Source organism: Micromys minutus (assembly GCF_963924665.1).
Source record: "Micromys minutus genome assembly, chromosome: 2".
NCBI classification, from domain to species: Eukaryota; Metazoa; Chordata; class Mammalia; order Rodentia; family Muridae; genus Micromys; species Micromys minutus.
The window spans coordinates 101235630-101253297 of NC_137971.1; the positions used below are offsets into that span (position 1 = coordinate 101235630).

At 40.7% G+C, this 17668-nt stretch overlaps 1 protein-coding gene across 3 annotated transcripts in view; it reads left to right on the forward strand.

Annotated features, from left to right (window-relative positions):
- Positions 1 to 4797: 4797 nt before the first annotated feature.
- ANKRD42 (ankyrin repeat domain 42) overlaps positions 4798 to 17668 on the forward strand; it is a gene marked incomplete at both ends in the record, with an annotated part of 37309 nt that continues 24438 nt past the window's right edge. For 2 of the 3 annotated variants that reach the window (XM_080912873.1, XM_080912875.1), the window contains 5 exons: positions 4798 to 4855; positions 7870 to 8033; positions 13294 to 13401; positions 14545 to 14664; positions 17119 to 17254. In XM_080912873.1, the coding sequence (XP_080768999.1) occupies positions 4798 to 4855; positions 7870 to 8033; positions 13294 to 13401; positions 14545 to 14664; positions 17119 to 17254 (586 nt within the window). The remainder of the gene's footprint in view (positions 4856 to 7869; positions 8034 to 13293; positions 13402 to 14544; positions 14665 to 17118; positions 17255 to 17668) is intronic. The other variant, XM_080912874.1, reaches the window with a different exon arrangement.

The following is a 17668-nucleotide window of genomic DNA, read 5'->3' on the forward strand; positions in this document are numbered from 1 at the left end:
AAATTATATTCTACTTATATTTTCACTGAGTGGCTGGCATACTATGTCAAACTACATTAATAGGGGTCACTAAATTTAGGAAATTCGAAGGCAGCATCTAACTATGCCTGCAAAGAGGAGATAAACTGCCCAGATTTCCCAGCCCTTCTAAGACAGGGAAGTTTACAAGTTAAAGGCTGGCCTAGGCTATATAGATCTTATATCAGTGCCTCGAGGCTGTAGTGGTAGAGCATTTCCTATGCATAAGGAAATGAGAAAATGGGTGGGCAGAGGGCCAGAGAGATGATCCAGCAGGTAAAGCTGACTGAGAAGTCTTTATGAGCTGGGTTTAATATCAAAGAACTATGTGGTTTAAGAACTCCCCTAATTCAGTCTCTGACTTCCACATGAGCACTTAAGCATAAATTCTCTCCTCCAGTTACTATGTAAAATCAAGGAAAAACAGGCACCTTCAATTTATATAATGGTAGTTTTCTGTAATTCAAAACTGTCAATTTCTTGAGGTAATATGTTCTTCAGCAACGGATTAAATAATGAGCCAAATACTACCCATACGATGTCAAGGCAAAGGACATCTCAAGTAGCATCAAAGGGAGAGACATATTCTTTGAGGAGTGCAGGGGCAGAAAAGGGTGCAACAGTATGATCCTAGCTACTTAGGAGACTGAGATAAGAAATTACTTGACCCCCAATGACTTGAGCAAAATACTGAGACTAATATTTTGAAAGTAAACAAGTCTATGGAGTACATGAGGACAAAGGAATAGAAATGGTTGTCAAAATTTAATTTGTCCTGAACTGGTCCCACTCCCTGACTTGTGGGAGATTAGCTTGTCTTCTCTCACTTAAAAACAGATGGGAGTAAGGAGATGGTTCACCAGTTAAGAACACTAATACCTCTTGAGGACTCTGGTTTGAATCTGTATTGTGCTCTGTTGTGAGCACAATACAGCAGCTCACAACTGTACTCCAGACCCTAGAGTTTTGTTTCCTGTAGCCTCTTGAGGGCACCAGGTACAAGTGCACAGATGGAAAAATTCCACATTTAACAAAAAAAAAAATAAAAAAATAAAAAAATAAAAATAAAACTAAGTGTGGGCAACTCACCATTTCTAATTAGTTATAATTTCCTATCTGAAAACAATTCTTGTTCCCTGGAATGTTGATATGACCACTCCAGTATGAAATCATCATTCTTCAATTGAGAATCTGCTTTTACTGTCAACTTACCTTGAAATCCTATGCACTCCAATTTTTAAATCTTGATTGTTTTATTAGAACTGTTGTGTCAGTGAAAAATTGCCAGTGCCAGTGTTGTTTTCCTTAGCTTCTTAGTCATGGACCATGACTTTTAAAACTGTCTTCCGCTTTATATGATAGTACATGTCTTCATTTGCTTCTCTAGTCTTTATACTAAAAACTTTTAAATTAGAATTCTCCTTCTATATCTCTTCTTATGTTCTACAATGTAATCTCTTAATTTGGTATAGGTTATTTCCAAACTTGAAATTCTCTTAAGAACAATTTTTAAAAATGAGTACATGCATTTTCTGTACTTTTTTTCTCAATTGCCTATGCATTATAAACACATGAATGCCTGTAGACTGCATTTCTACCACAATCTTTTATAAATTCACCCTTGTGATAAAAAGGTAATTATGTATAGTGTGTATGTACACCATGTGTGCAAAGGTCAGTGAACAACTTGTAGTAATCTGCTCTCACCATTCTGTGGGGTTTCGGGGATCCAATTCAGGTATCAATCACTTCTTACAGGCCGAGCTGTCTTGTTTCTGTGCACCATCTTACAAATGAAACCTAGCCATTCTTGTAGGGATGTTTTAACTCTATCTGTAAAGTATGATGGCTATAGTATCTGAGCAAGGTATTTAGAAAACATTATATACTTACTGGTTCATAGATAATGGATTTTAAATTCACTAAAACTTTCAATTAGTTATGTTAGCTTGATATTTGGCAAGTATTCTGTCCTGCCCTTTCTCTGATGGCATTTGCCAAGGATAGATTTCTTTTATGATTTTATAGATTTTGAGCCAGTTTTTGGGTGTCTGTATTTTCCTAGATTATTCAAATCAATTTTCCAAACTAGTGTAGGCAATGTAAAATAATTTTTGATGTCTTTAAAGACCTGTATATAACAAGTTCTCCTTCTTTCTAATACTGCTTTCTTTTTTTTTTTTTTCTTTCTCAGATTTGCTGTGTCCACTGTCCAGGCTTATCTATTTGATATAGCATAGCGTAGAAATAGAACCTTTACTATTTGAAGTAGCTATAAGCACTGTGCTAGTCTAGAGTTAGACATTGTAGATTCCAAATCCCCAACTCCTACTAATGTCATCCTGATCAAATGTGAACTGTTCTTCATCTGTAAGAAATAAACACAATACAGATTAGCTTAGAAATTATTTGCAAGTAAGTTTTGATAAGCATTGGTTCACATATGTGATTCAGTAAATATCTGTCTCACAAAAGGTCTCAGCTGCCCCAGTTCTAAAAAGGGGGAAAAAATCAGGCTGGAATGACTGACTAATCCCATACCCCCTTCAAACAGTAAATAAACAAAAGCCCTTCTTGTTTTCAGAGTGTCAGTTCACTAACCTGATGATCAGATCAATCTACAAACTCTGTTAACAGCTACTGAGCAGCCCTTCCATGAAATAACTATTCTAGATTCTAGGAACTAATACCAAAAACAACGTTAATTTTTTTTAAATACATAGAATGAAAACATAAATACTGTCAACCAAGTTTTAGAGATAAGAAAACTCATACAAAGCACTGAATGCAATGTCAGACTGCTCACATAAACCCAAGAAGTGTCAGTTTGGGGGGGGGGATAACATTTGAAATGTAAATACATAAAATATCCAGAAAAAAAATCTACTTCTCTCGAGAGAAGGTATATTTCGAGGAATTTTCCAAACTTGTTCAGAGAAAATAAATGGAGGAGACAGAGTAGTTTCTTAAGGGCAAACTACATACTTAAAGGCAGAGAAATGAAAAAAGATTGTTTTCCCCACCTCAGTCACTCTCGACGGGAGAAAGCATGGTGGCAATGCAAGCATACACAGCGACAATAAAATACCCACCTGCGAAGGACAACCAATATGGACGATGCTTATCCATTTTGTATTCTCAGCGGTTAGCACAAAACTCGATGCTTATCTTGGCAAAGATAAAGTGGAAGAATACATTCTGAGCAATGTTGGAGCGAAAGGTTTAGTTCAGTTAGTAATAATGTAACAGTGAAAGAAATGTTGCATTTAAAGTAGGAGTACTGGAGTGTCTTTTGGCTAACCACTGCTGTTTTTAGAACTTACCCGCTCTTTTGTCTTAGCAAACTAGTGGTCTCTTGTGTCAATCAGTAAACTGAGGATGATACCTATCAAGCGAACATCCAAGCGACATTAAGCACACTCAACAATGACAGGGACTGCACCTGCTACCGCCCCCTTTAGGGATTTTTTTTCTGTTTCCGAAGCCATAGGGCCAAAACGGATTTTCTTTCAAATCAGCACTGAAATAGTATACCGGGCTTGCCAAGGACGAAAAGGCCCCTGAGGCGCGGCACATAGGTCAGCTCCGCGAACCGCAGTCCTAGAACCTCCATTTGGGGGCAATACCCATGACAGGAGATTCCAGAAACAAGCCTTGGCAGGCTCTTTTGAGACTGAGCAAACAAAACAAAACCAAAACCAAATAAAAACCCACCGAAAAAGCTATCGGTACCAGAGTCGTGCGGCTTTCCACAGGCGAAGCCCCGAAAAAGGTGAAAGGAAGGAAGCAGGAAGTGACGCATGCATAAAGGATACGGAAGTGACCGCAACACCGGAAGTGTACCCGTTTCCAAGGTGATGGCCACGCCGCCACGCCCTCCAAGCTGCAGGAATTGAAAAGCTGGAAAACAACTCTGAGGAAAGCGTTCCCGCCGAAGGCGGTCGCCGTCAGAACCACCCGCGGGCCCAGGAGACCGGAGACTGCGGTCTCCGCGCCAGCCGCCGCGCATGTGGGATCCGTGGCCCGCACGGCTACCTCGGCTCCGGGTCTAGGGAGAAGGTCGTGGAAGATCAGGGACTCTGGTGCCACAACCCCAGGGAAAGAAACCTAGAAGGAGGGGACGGCCGCATCAGGATCTCTTCCACAAGAGTAAGTGAGGACAGCAGCTTTCCCCGAAGGGACTCGAGAAGACCCAGTGAAGACCTAGGGCAGCAGGAGAGAATTAGGCAACAGGATGGTTACCGACAGAACAGCCCATGGGTAGCTGTGAGGGGCGGCAGCAGCCAACGCAGTAGCGGTGCGAGCCTAGGTGAAGTCGCTGGCTCGCATCCTTGCGACTCGAGGGCAGCCTTCAGAGAAGACGCCTGGGTGGACGTCCCTGAAACCCGAGGGCCCCGAACCAGTGACTCCAGGGACCGAGGCAGTGATGACCGCAGGGGCTCTTGGGAAGGAGCGAGTGTCGATGGTAGCCACTGTCTCAGTAGTTATTGGGAAGGAGTAAGTGATGATAGGGGCTACGAGGCCAGAGACTCCTCTAGGGTGAGCATCAACGAAGACTCCAGCCGCCCCCTCCGTGACTTCTGGGAGAGAGAAAGCGAAGAAAATTCCCGATTTAGGGAATCTTGGAAGAGAAGGGAGGATCCTGGGTCACGAACCAGCGACGAGGAGTTCAGTTCTTGCAGCAGTGGTCCATGCGTTGGAGCAATTGAAGACCAGCTCAGCAAGGACCTGGGCTCTACTCCTCCCCAGAGTCCAACTCCCAGGACGAAGGACTACACCATGCCTGGTGTGGCTGATCCAGGATCCTCCAAGTCCTGTAAGGAGACTGCAGACCCAAGTGAGTCACAGTCTTTTGTTGTCATCCCTTGTTTAGGCCGCAGCACATTTCCTAATTAAAGGGCATCCACCTGAGGCCCTGCTGGCCTTTTCACTTTATCTTCATCCCTCTTCCACTTTATTTCCACTGATTCCAAAAGCTACTCACCTGTCCCTGTTTCCTTATTTGAGCTTTCCCTCTTCTACATCATTTGTCTTGGCAGATATTTTACTCAGGTCAGATATCACTGGTTAAATATTATGGATGTTTGTAAATTCTTTTCTGCAGCATTTGACACTGCAGAAATGACAAGTTAGATCCGTCTAATTTTTTTTTAGTTTTCACTCTTTTATAGCTCCCTTTACTGGCTTCTTCTGTTTATTTTTCTCTTTCTTTTTCTTCCTCCTCTTTCTGAGGGTGTTGTGTGACAAAACTTTTCCTGGGGAGACCCAGATAGGGATCCCTACAAACCGAAGTACTGGGTAACGCCAGTTCAATGTGGTGAGCCAATGAGTGTTACTGGGGCCACTTGGAATATGGGTGAGGGGTTACTTACAGAAGCACAGATGACTCAAAGACAGCTGCATCACCAAAACTCACCCCAGCATGGACGACAGCTCAGGAAAGCTGGGAAACCTGGAGCACATCAAATAGCCAGCTGGCAGGCAGCTGCTCAACAGGTTGGAAACTGTCTTTTCTAGGTGACTCAGGTGGTCTAAACCTCTTCCAAGCCGCTGGTCTCAGAGACTCCTTGCAACTTTTACCCTCATAGACCTTTTTTGTCCAGCTCAGCATTGGGAAAGAAAATAATTTAAGAGCTGGGGAAAGGGGTGAAGTGTTGGGAGCAGTTCTGTCCCAGGATTAAAGGAGTCTATCCTGCAGGAAGCTCCTTAAGCGGGAAGGTAAACCACTTAAAGTAGCTTTTAAGATGTCCCTGAAACTGATCAGATTCATGAGGCCTCTCCTGCTGGAGTATAGAATAAAATTTGAGAGTCAGTCTCAGATAAAAGGAAGCTGAGCTGCAAAGAATATTCTGAAGACACGCTGAGCTGCTGACCTGTGGGTATCTTCTATTGCTTTTACCATCGTTCCTCACTCTCTGAATCTTCCCATGGTTTCAAGCTCATGAATCCCAAGAAGAGCTTTGAGTATGAACCTAACTTGTGTTCACATTCCTTTTTTGTCCTTAAGATTTCGAGCCCTAAACCTTCAGAAGCATCAAGCCAACATCTCTACCTCATTCTCTTGCTTATTTTTTTACTTGCCAAATCAGAGACTAACATGGAGGATGCTAGCCACATATCCCTTTCTTGTTGCAATCGCTCCTTTACAGAAACAAATTCCTACTTGGGTGACACCCAAGATGCATTTTAAACTACACACAACAGAGCCCAGGCAACCTCCGCTATGCTTGCTGACAATTGACCCTTGTGTTTTAATCTCAAAGACTTGCAAAATTTTCTGTAAACTTTTAACTGTTCTTAGAGTGTTTTCATGTCCCTCATCAAGCAGGCTTGACAACCCATACTGCATAGGCTAAGTCCTGAGACTCCTCCTCCCACAGACACTGCTAACCCTGATGGCACAAACTTAGTTGCATGTCTCAGTACCATAGCAGGAACTATGTAACTGCTATGACAGCACAAAGGCATACTAACATACACCGTACAGAAAAGGACAACTCTAATGGAATTCCCTCCCCAGATGCTCAGACTTTCTAACCTTAGCTGCATGCCGTGGCACCCATACCCAGGAGAATACACGTACTCTTTCCTAACTCATCTTTGGTTCTGTTGTTTGGATACCAGTTCTTTGTATCTTGGCTTCCTTTTTGTCTAAGAGGGATTTCTCTTCATGTTGGATTGTAATTGGGACATGAAGCTGAAATAAATTGTTTCCTCCCCAAGCTGCTTTTGCTTATGGTGTTTTATCACAGTAATAGGGTCCCTAACTATGACACAGCTTGGGCAAGTCATTTGAATAATTACTTCTAGCTTCTAGCAGTTTCTGACTTTAAGCAGTGTTTGTAAACTGAACTCAATTGCATTTTTCTGTATATGCTTGTCTCTCTAGATTTAGAATGTCACTTTGACCTGAGACTTTAGTTGTCTGGTAGGACTAAGAAAAGTTAATGGCTTTCTTTACTTCCTTCTCCTCCTCTTTTTTCTTCTTTACATTTTCTTATTTCATTCTGTGTGTATGAGTGTTTTCCCTGTATGCATGTACATGAATCCCATGTACCCCTGGTGCCCATGAAAGCCAGAGGATCCCCTAGAACTGGAGTTACTGATAACTGTGAGTCACCACATGGGTACTGGGAACTGAACCTTGGTTCTCCCGAAGAACAGCCAGTGCTCTTAACCACAGATCCATCTCTCCAACCCCTCTTCCTTTTCTTTTTTTGAGACAGGGCCTTACTATGTAGCCTTGGATGGGTTACAACTCACTATATAGACCAAAGTGGTCTCTAGCGTATAATGATCTGTCTGTCTCTGTCTTCCGAGTGTTGGGATTTAGGGCATATGCCAGGATGGCTGGTGATTGTTAATATTTGATATATTCAGTTCTCTTGTAGGAGGAATAGTGGGACAATGTTCATCCTGTGTATCTCAGAACTAGAACCTAGAGTATGATTAAGATGATTAGTTGGTTTCGGTATTTAGTTTATATAAACAGTGCTTAGTGAATGTTTTATACAAATTTTATTCTTGGGAATGTATACCAAGGCAGCTGGAATTTTTCATATTTCAACATTGTATGCTTATATTAATTATTGTCTTTCCCTAGTCTAAAACTGTCTTATCTACCATACACACACACACACACACACACACACACACACACACACACACACACTTTTCTCTGTTAACAAGGATGCTTGTGATTTGTTCTTTGTTTTAAACTACTCTAAATTTTGTAGCAAATTATTCAGAAAGCTAAAGTGATGTGCTTCCTCTGGTTCATTGCTTTAGTCCTCTTTTTTTTTTTTATTTACAGTTCTGTAATATAGTTGAAGAAATTTGACTTTTCAACAGGTTCCAGGAAGAAGGGGTACTTTAGTAGCATACACGATGCGGTACGGGCTGGAGACATCAAGCAGCTTTCAGACATCGTGGAGCGTGGAGCCAACCTCAACGAAGTGGATGTTCTCCATAAGTTTACTCCTTTGCACTGGGCAGCACATTCTGGGAGTTTAGAAGTAAGAATCTACCACTTCTATTAAACTAAATAAGGTGACGATTATAGCTTCATACATTCAGTGTACAGGGAGGGAAAAGACTTTATGCTTAGCACTCAAAATAATAATCTTTTCTGTTTAACCTGTTAAGTGCCCTTTCGTAGGGCTCTCTAATAAAAGCTCAGTGTTGTAAGGTACCTGCTTTTAGTGCTTATGAGTTAGCTGAGAATTGAATCTCAGAGACAGCTTGTCTTTGCTTATCTGGGGTTCTGGTCAGAAGAGTCAAGGACAACAGCTGGGGATAAGGCTGAGTGGTAGAGTACCTGCCTGATGTACTATGAAAAACCTAAAGTCACTTTCTAGGACTGAACAAAAACAGTGGGGTGAGGCCAGGCTCTCCTGAGGCCTCATTTCCTCAGTATCTGGTAGTTGATGCTGGATATAGACTGAGTACCTTATTTCCAAGTAGATGCTTTGGTAAGTTCCCTCTGCTGTGGATTACTTTGTGCTTCTTTACAATATGGTGACTAGGTCCTAACGACAGGCAGAGAGGCTAACTTGTAGAGGATAGCATAGTGAGCCACCCTCATGCTTTGCAGAAAATCTAAAGTCCCGAAGAACACTTCTCAGGTGTGTCACTCCTTCAGAAAGTGAAATACAGCTTTGGCATTTATTAGACTCTCGTTTTAAGCAATTATTGCATGTTGCATAATTCTTTTGCCTGCTGTCATACAGGTAGCACATTTTATGTGTACCACTCCCCACGTGTTTCATTTGGCCAACAATATGCTTTTGAGTTTAAGCCTTGTGGTTTCATATATGTTCTTTAGTCTACTGTTTCAGGCTTATTCTTAGTTTATTCTTATTCTCCATAATGGTTTCAATTTTTAGTTTGTACAAACTTATGCTTAATGAATATTTTTTACAGGTCTTATTCTCGGGGATATATAAAAGGGCAATTGGAATTTCGTATGTTTCAAAGTTGTATGCTTCTATTAACTATTGTCTTTTAGTTGCCTATAGATTATGGTAGGTTTAGTCACATCTTACCTATTCCTAACAAATGTACACATACTTTTTTCTGTGAACATGACTGTGCTTCATGCAAACAGATGGGGTCAGATAATCTTCCAGGGTCAGTGTGGGCTTCCATTGAAGTGACCAGGAACTTTTATTTTGATGTGTCAGTAGATCCTCTCATGAGGGAGAATTGTTCCTTGTTCTCTGTGAGCTTGTAGCTGTAGGTGGGTGGTGGTCTCTGTTTTCTTCTATATCAAAAATCTGCATTCTGGCAAGTTTTTCATGTTTGTGTTTGAATTATCACTAGTTCATCAAAAGAAAAATTTTATCTCCCTTTCTTTCTTCTTTCCTTCTTTCTGCTTTTTGGCTGACTTTAGAAGCAACAAAACAAACAACAATAAAACCCTACAAAAACAACAACAGCAACCACTGACTTTCAAACTGGATACCTTGAATATTTTCCTGGTACCCACTCAGCCTCATTGACTACCTTCACATAATCTTTAAACCTTTACAAATTATTTTATTTACTTATATTTTAGACAGTCTCACTATATAGCTCTGTCTTACCTGGAACTCTCTTTATAGTTCAAGCTGGCCTCAGACTCAGAGATCTACCTTCCTCTGCCTCTTAAGTGGTGACTTCAGACTATTTCTGATGTTGTCTTTCCCAGGTTCTTGGCTACAGAGGCTGGAGTTTTTCTCAACAGTATACCTGGGCCCAGTGTTATTGTTGTTGATTTTGGTTCACTTTCAAAAATTGTCCTTCTGGTAGGAAAATTATACTATCTAACCAAGCAGAACTGTTCTCTGAAGCTATGGGTATAGATAGCCATAGTCCCAGGCTAAAAAGGAAGATACAGTAGATTTTCTTTGTTTCTTTTTAAAAATTGCCTTTATTTATTTGTGTGTGTGTGTGTGTGTGTGTGTGTGTGTGTGTGTGGTAATGCGCATGTGTGAAGGTGCCTGAGGAGATCAGAAGGGAGTCAGATCTGGAGCTAGAATCATAGGCAGTTGTGAGCACCTGGCATGGGAGCTGAGGCATGAACTCATAAGCCACTATTTTTAACTATTTGAGTCATTTCACCAGCATCTCCTTTAAAGAATTTACTTTTTATTTTTTAAAGTGATAGATTGTATTGTAGCCCAGGCTGACCTTGAATTCCTGTGCAGCAGAAGATCTTTAGCGCGTAATCTTCTTGCCCCCACCTGCTAAATGCTAGGCCTATAGCTGTGCACCCACGCCTGTTGTGTGCAGCACTGGGGATCTAACTCAGAACACTGGTCATGCTAGGCAACTCTACCAGCTGAGCTACACCCGCAGATAAGACTCAGCAGATTTTCTTAAATACATGCTTTCCATCTTGTTATATGCCTTTGGTCAGTTTCCAGATTTAAAAGGCCAGTGTTGACAGCGTTGTTAATTCTGTTATTGGTTATGTGAAGGTCTTGCTCACTTCGTCCTTCAACAGCTTCTAAAGCCCTGTAAAGTTTTCTAGTTTTGTTTTTAAGTGTGGTTGGTCTCAGTATGTTTGTTCACTATACTTTCAAACTACTAAACTGAAGAAATGCTTTCCGCTTCAGGCTCTTGATCAGCTGGGACTTCAGGTACATGCTATGCACCTACTATTTAATTTACTTTTTAAAAACTAATTTAAAATATTTTACATGTATGGAAGTTTCACTTGCATGTATGTCTGTGCATCATGTATGTGCCTTGAACGTTCAGAGGCCAGAAAAAGATGTCAGATCCTCTGGGATTGGAGCTACAGACAGTTCTGACATATTGTGTGGGTACTGGGAATCTAATACCGGATCCTCTGGAAGAGCAGCCAATGCTCCTACCTGCTGAGCAATTATTAATTGATTGAATGATTTTTTTAAAAAAGGGCAAATATGATTTAATGAAGAGCAAATAACATTTTTATTAGTTGTCCCAGTTGGACATTGTTGTGAAATGAATGTCAGTTTCAACCCATACTAGGTTCTGTATAGGATTTATTCAAAATATAACAAAACTTGTAAGACTTATATTAAAAACAGGATAGAAACTTTGTAAATCATATACTTGACAGAAAATTACAACCAGTTTAAATAAGGAACACTTAAAACTGAACAGTAGGACTAGAGAGATGGCTCAGTGGTTAAGAGCTCTGACTACTGTTCAAGAGGTCCTGAGTTCAAATCCCAGCAACCACATGGTGGCTCACAACCATCTGTAATGAGATCTGATGCCTTCTTCTGGTGTGTCTGAAAACAGCAACAGCGTACTTATATATAATAAACAATCTTAAAAAAAAAAACCTGAACAGTAAAAAAACACCTGCATAAATGGGCAAAAATGTTGCTTTCACAGAATGTGTTGTTTATTGGTGGCAGTTGAGTCTTGTGAATTCAAAATTTAGCTACTAGAGAAATTAAGATTACAGTAAGAAACAACATATGCATAAGAGTAGTGAGAGGAATAAAACAGTTCCTGAGCGACAGTGCTATGTGCAGGAATGCCCAGCACCAGAGATCACACTTCAGTACTTTGTTACCATGTAAAATGTACATTATTTCTATGTAATAGCAGCTTCACTACATAGGTACTGAAAAGAAGAGCTAAAGCAGCACCTGAGTATGTATCATGGCTTTGATTCCCATGAGCTGTATGATTCTAACACATAGTGTCTCCACCAATGCTTGCTGAATAAATGAATGACTTGTGATGGTTAAGTGAGGTTGGGCTGTTTTTAAAGAATGGGCTCAGCACGTAAAGGTGCCTGTTGCTAAATTTGACAACCTTAAAATTCAGTCCCTGGAACCTACGTGATGGAAGGAAAGGAAAGCTGTCACAAGTTGTCCTACTTCCACATGGTGTGTGAGAACTGTGAAGACAAAATAATTGATACATACAGTCAGAAGAAGTATAAAAGAGAGCAGTGCCCACAGCACCCGTGCTCACCTAAACACTGGAAACACGAGAAAAGCTGTGTTGGTCATTCATTTTGGTGGCAGACAAGTGACGCCTAAAGTCTTTGAACAAATTACAGGTTATGTGTGATGTGAACATGAGTCGACAGCCAGTTCCTTTAGCAGGAAAGACGCTTCTTAGAGGTAGGACTGAAAGACAGTGACAGCCTCTGCAGCACAGACTCCAGGGGCAGCAGATTTGGGTTAGTTTCATATCTCTCAGGTCTCATCTCACTGGCTGCTTCTCTTTTTCAAAAGTCCCTGGCATATACATTTTAGGGATACTATGCTTTGATACCGAAGCTTTTTGATCCATTTGAAGATCTGTAGTGGAAGCTCAGCATTTAAGTGCTAGCTATGTATACCCAGCTACTCAGAAGGATGGCTCAGGGAAAAGTCCTGGAGTTCAAGGCCACCGTGGACAGCATTGCAAGATTGAACTCTTAAAAAGATAAAGAAAAGATTTATTGTATTTTAACTAGGTATGCTAGTGTACGTGTTTGTGTCTCTGTGTGTGTGTGTGTGTGTGTGTGAGTGTGTGTGCGCGTGTGTGCGCACGAGCTTGCACACATGTGCATGTACATGCCTGTTCTGACCCAGGCCAGAGAGGGTGTTGAGTTCCCCTGGAGCTAGAGTGAGAGGTGGTTGGGAACTGAACTTCTGTCTCCAGGAAGAGGAAGAGCAGCAACTCTGAAATGCCGAACTCTCTAGAAAGGAAACATGAAAGAGGTTATAGTACAGGCTGGAGAGATGGCTCAGCAGTTAGGAGCACTGGCTGCTCTTCCAGAGGTCCTGAGTTCAATTCCCAGCATCCACATGGTGGTTTACAACAATCTGGAAGGGGATCTGATGCCCTCTTCTGGTTTGTCTGAAGACAGCTACACTATACTAATAATACATAAAATAAATCTTTTTTAAAAAAGGTAATATTAATTCTGACTGGGCATCTCTGAGGGAACTTGGCTCATGGATTGGTCTTGTTTGGCATGAACACTATTAGCTAAGTGGTATATTTATTTGACTAGTATTTATTTCACTCATTGCAAGAAATGCCAGTAATTTAGTATCAATTGTACCTGATAGACAGGAGTGTGTCTTCCAGTTTGCTATGATTCCCATTACTTTCTTCTACTTAGGTAACAGTGAAGTCAGATGTTGCTTGCTGGGCCACTGTGTTTATGCGTTTGATTTTCTTACACTGGGCTTACGCTCATCTTTTGTATCTCATGCTACAATGAACGTCTCAAAATATACCAAAGTTAAACGTTATAAAATAATAAAAGCATCTGGCTTGTTTTTCTCTTAGTGCCTTCACTGGCTGCTCTGGAATGGTGCTGATGCCACACAGACAACTACAAGTGGATGGACAGCGGCTCACATAGCTGCAATCCGGGGTCAGGATGCCTGCTTGCAGGTAAGGATTTTGGTTCCTGTTTTGTTTTTTCCTTCTTTTTAATTCAGTGAGTTTAGCTCACTGGTGTTTCCATTTGTGTTTCTCTGGTGGCCTTTAATGTGCAGTGGCTTTTTATATACTTATCCTCTTTGGTCAACGTCTGCTCTGAATGGTCTTTGGAAGTATTAGCTCTCAAGGTCTGTTGTAATTTAAGAAATTTACCACCGAGCTACATCCACAGCCCTGACCAATGTTAAAATTAAATTCTTAATGTTTAAGGGTGTGTTTTATATCTTGGGTAACAATCTTTTATCAGATATGTCCTTTAACAAATATTTTCTCTCTGTGTGAACTCTTTGTTTTTTTCTTCCCAGTGCCTTTTTAGAATAGTCATGTTTAATTTCAATGCAGTGTAGTTTATCAATTCTTTCATGGATTGTGGATTTGGTATTGTATCTAAAATATAGTAGCCTGGCCCTAAGTCATCTAGATTTTTTCATCTAGGATATTATAGTTTTGTATTTTGTATATATGGTCCATTTAAAGTTAATTGCTTCCTTCCTTTCTTCCTTCCTTTTTTCTTTTTGAGATAGGGTCTTTCTACGTAGCCTTAGCTGTACCAGAACTTGCTATGCAGGCCAGGTTGGCCTCAAACTCACAGAGATCCTTCTGCTTTTGCCTCCTGAGTGCTGGGGTTCAAAGCACGTGCCTCCATATTTGGCCAAGTTAATTTTTTTAAATGTTTGAGAGGTCTGTGCTTATATTCAACATTTTCACATGGATTTCCAATTGTTTTCTATAAACTTTAGAATCTGTTTGTTGATATCCAGAAAATATATCACTGGATTTTAATTGGGAAATTAATTCTTCCTCTGTTATATAGGAAGAAATCCTATAGTTCATGACCTGTATGGAAATTGGTTTAGTTAGACATTTGGATGAAACCATCTTAGAACATTGACTTGGAACTCATCTAGCCAATTATGGATCCGCAGGCAGTGTTACAGAAGACTTGAAAACCCATTATAGTATTGCCTAAGGAATATATCATTACATAAGGAATATACCTGTAGTTCATGTATGGTGATCTTGTGTTTACTCTGTGACTGCGTTCATGGTTTCCCAGCTGTATTCATGCACACTTTCCTGTTTTTCTGTCTCTAGGCTCTTATAATCAATGGGTCCAACCTAGCAGCTCAAGATGACCGCGGACGCACCCCAGTGCACCTTGCTGCCACTCACGGACACTCTTTCTCTTTACAAGTGATGCTGCGAAGTGGAGTGGTGAGGGACCCTCTTAATTAGTCGTAGCATGTGACCGTGCTGATGGACTAGCATTTGGTAGTTTGCATACCTCTTCCCGACTTTCAGAAGTCAGTTCTCCCTTTACCTTTCCCACCTTTAAACATGGATGCAGCAATGGAGAGACATTCCCCCTCACCTTTCCTCACTGTGAGCAGTACAGAGGATATTTCAGGTTCTGAGTTTGGCTGCTGCTTTAGAGCTTAACTGGGAAGACTCTGAAGCGGTTAAACAAATATCCACCAGGTAATTATGTCTTTATGAATTTGTGTATATCTGCATAATGCTTTAAAAAACTCATTACTTCATACACCATTTTAAGAAGTGATTTATTACTCCAGAATTTAACTTGTTTATTTTAATGCTTATTTGTTTCTTTTTAAATTTATTAATCATTTTATGTGTTTACATTTCAAATGTTACTTTCCTTCCCTGTTTCCCATCCACAACCTCTCCTCCCTCCCCCTCACCTTTGCCTCTAAGAGGGTGCTTCCCCACTCACCACCCACTCCCACCTCACCCCTCTAGCATCTCCCTTCTCTGGGGCATCAAGCTTCCACAGGACCAAGTGTCTCCCCTCCCACTGATGCCAGATAAATCAGTCCTCTGCTATGTATGTAATGGGAGCCATGGACCGGCCCATGCATATTTGCCTGGTGGTTTAGTCTCTGGGAGCTCTGGGGCGTCCAGTTAGTTGATAGTGTTGTTCTTCCTATGGGGTTGCCATCCCCATCAGCTCCTTCAGCCCTTCCCCTAACTCTTCCATTGGGGTCCCCAGGCTCAGTCCAATGGGTGACTGTGAGTATCTGCATCTGTCTTAGTCAGGTACTGGCAGAGCTTCTTAGAGGACAGCCAAGCCAGGCTCCTGTCTGCAAGCACATCAGCAATAGTGTTGGGGTTTGTGTCAGTGGATGGAATGGGTTGCACAGTGGGTGGTTTCTTCTGGATGTCCTTTCCTTCAGCCTCTGTCTTTCCGGATGAATTTGAGAATTGCCCTTTCCATGTCTTTGAAGAATTAAGTTAGACTTTTGATGGGGATTGTATTGAATCTGTAGATTGCTTTTGGCAAGATGGCCATTTTACTGTATTAATTCTGCCAATCCATGAGCATGGGAGGTCTTCCCATTTCCTGAGGTCTTCTTCGATTTCTTTCTTCAGAGACTTGAAGTTCTTGTCATATAGATCTTTCACTTACCTGGTTAGAGTTATGCCAAGATATTTTATATTATTTGTGATTATTGTGAAGGGTGTTGTTTCCCTAATTTCTTAATGTACAGGAAGGCTACTGATTTGTTTGAATCAATTTTATATTCAGTCACTTTGCTCAAGCTGCTTATCAGATGTAGGATTCTCTGGTCACTTAAGGAGTTTTGGTCACTTACGTACGCTATCATATCATCTGCAAAGAGTGATATTTTGACTCTTTCCTTTCCAATTTGTATTCCTTTGACCTCCTTTTATTGTCTAATTGCTCTGGCTAGAACTTTGAGTATTATATTGAATGAATAGGGGGAGAGTGGGCAGCCTTGTCTAGTCCCTGGTTTTTGTGGGATTGCTTCAAGTTTCTCTCCATTTAATTTGATGTTGGCTGTTGGTTTGCTGTATATTTCTTTTATTATGTTTAGGTATGGGCCTTGAATTCCTGATCTTTCCAAGATTTTTAACATGAAGGGGTATTGAATTTTGTCAAATGCTTTCTCAGCATCTAATGAGATGATCATTTGATATTTTGTTTTCCTTTGAATTTTTGGCTGTCTTTTCTTTTCTTTTTCATTTCTTTTCTTTTTTTCTTTTTCTTTTTCTTTTTTTTTTTTTTTTTTTTTTTTGAGACGAAGTTCCACTGTGCAGTGCCTGCTGTACACCAGGCTGGCCTTGATTCAACAGAAGTCCATCTGCCTCTGCCTCCTGAGAGTTGGTATTAAAGACATGCACCAAGATGCCCTGAAGTAGTTTCTTCTTAAAATTAAGAATTGTTTTTGAATAATGATGTGAAACAAGCTCTAGCTGTTTTTATTTATTTTTTAAAAGATTTATTTATTTATTATGTATAATATGTATTGTAGTTGTCTTCAGACACCAGAAGAGGGCATCTGATCTCACTACAGATGGTTGTGAGCCACCATGTGGTTGCTGGGAATTGAACTCAGGACCTCTGGAAGAGAAGTCAGTGCTCTAACCACTGAGCCGTCTCTCCAACCCCAAGTAGTTTCATTTTAAAAGACTGTTTCCTACAGTTCACTGAAAACCTCATTGTTCATGTGTTTATATCAGTAGGTGCAGCAAATTTTTACTACATTAGATATCCGCTGTATAATTTTAAGACTGCCATAAAATCAGGCTTCTAATTTTCAATTGCAGAATTGTCTAGATTTACCATTTCTCTTACAAATGCCAAGACACTGAGTCCATTTGAAACTGAGTGAATTTTACTTGTAGGATCCCAGCGTGACTGACAAGAGAGAATGGAGACCTGTGCATTATGCAGCTTTTCATGGGCGGCTTGGCTGCTTGCAGCTTCTTGTCAGATGGGGATGTGGCATAGAAGACGTGGACCACAACGGAAACCTTCCAGGTATTGCACTAAAGCAAAGGCTGCAGTTTTCATTGATAAAAATTTAGGAAATATAGATGTCTAGTCATTCTGTAATGTCTTCACAGAGCCAAAATAGGAGATAAGCTGATATGAACTGTTTATTAACACCTATTTATGTACTCTTCATGAGCTTTTTTCTTGAGCTCTCAGCACTAGAAAAACTGGTTCTCTCCCCACCCCCTATCCCACCTCTTCCTCATTATTCATGTGGGATTCAGCTGAGAGCTTGACAAGTTAAGCAGGTGCCTGGGCACTGACCAGTGTCCCCAGGGTTAGTACTTTTTTTTTTTTTTTTTTTTTTTAATTCCTACCTCTCTGATACTCAGGCTACTATTTTATTGTTTAGGTATCTAGAGGACATGTGTGTATGAGCTGGTTTGTTATTGTAGTTTC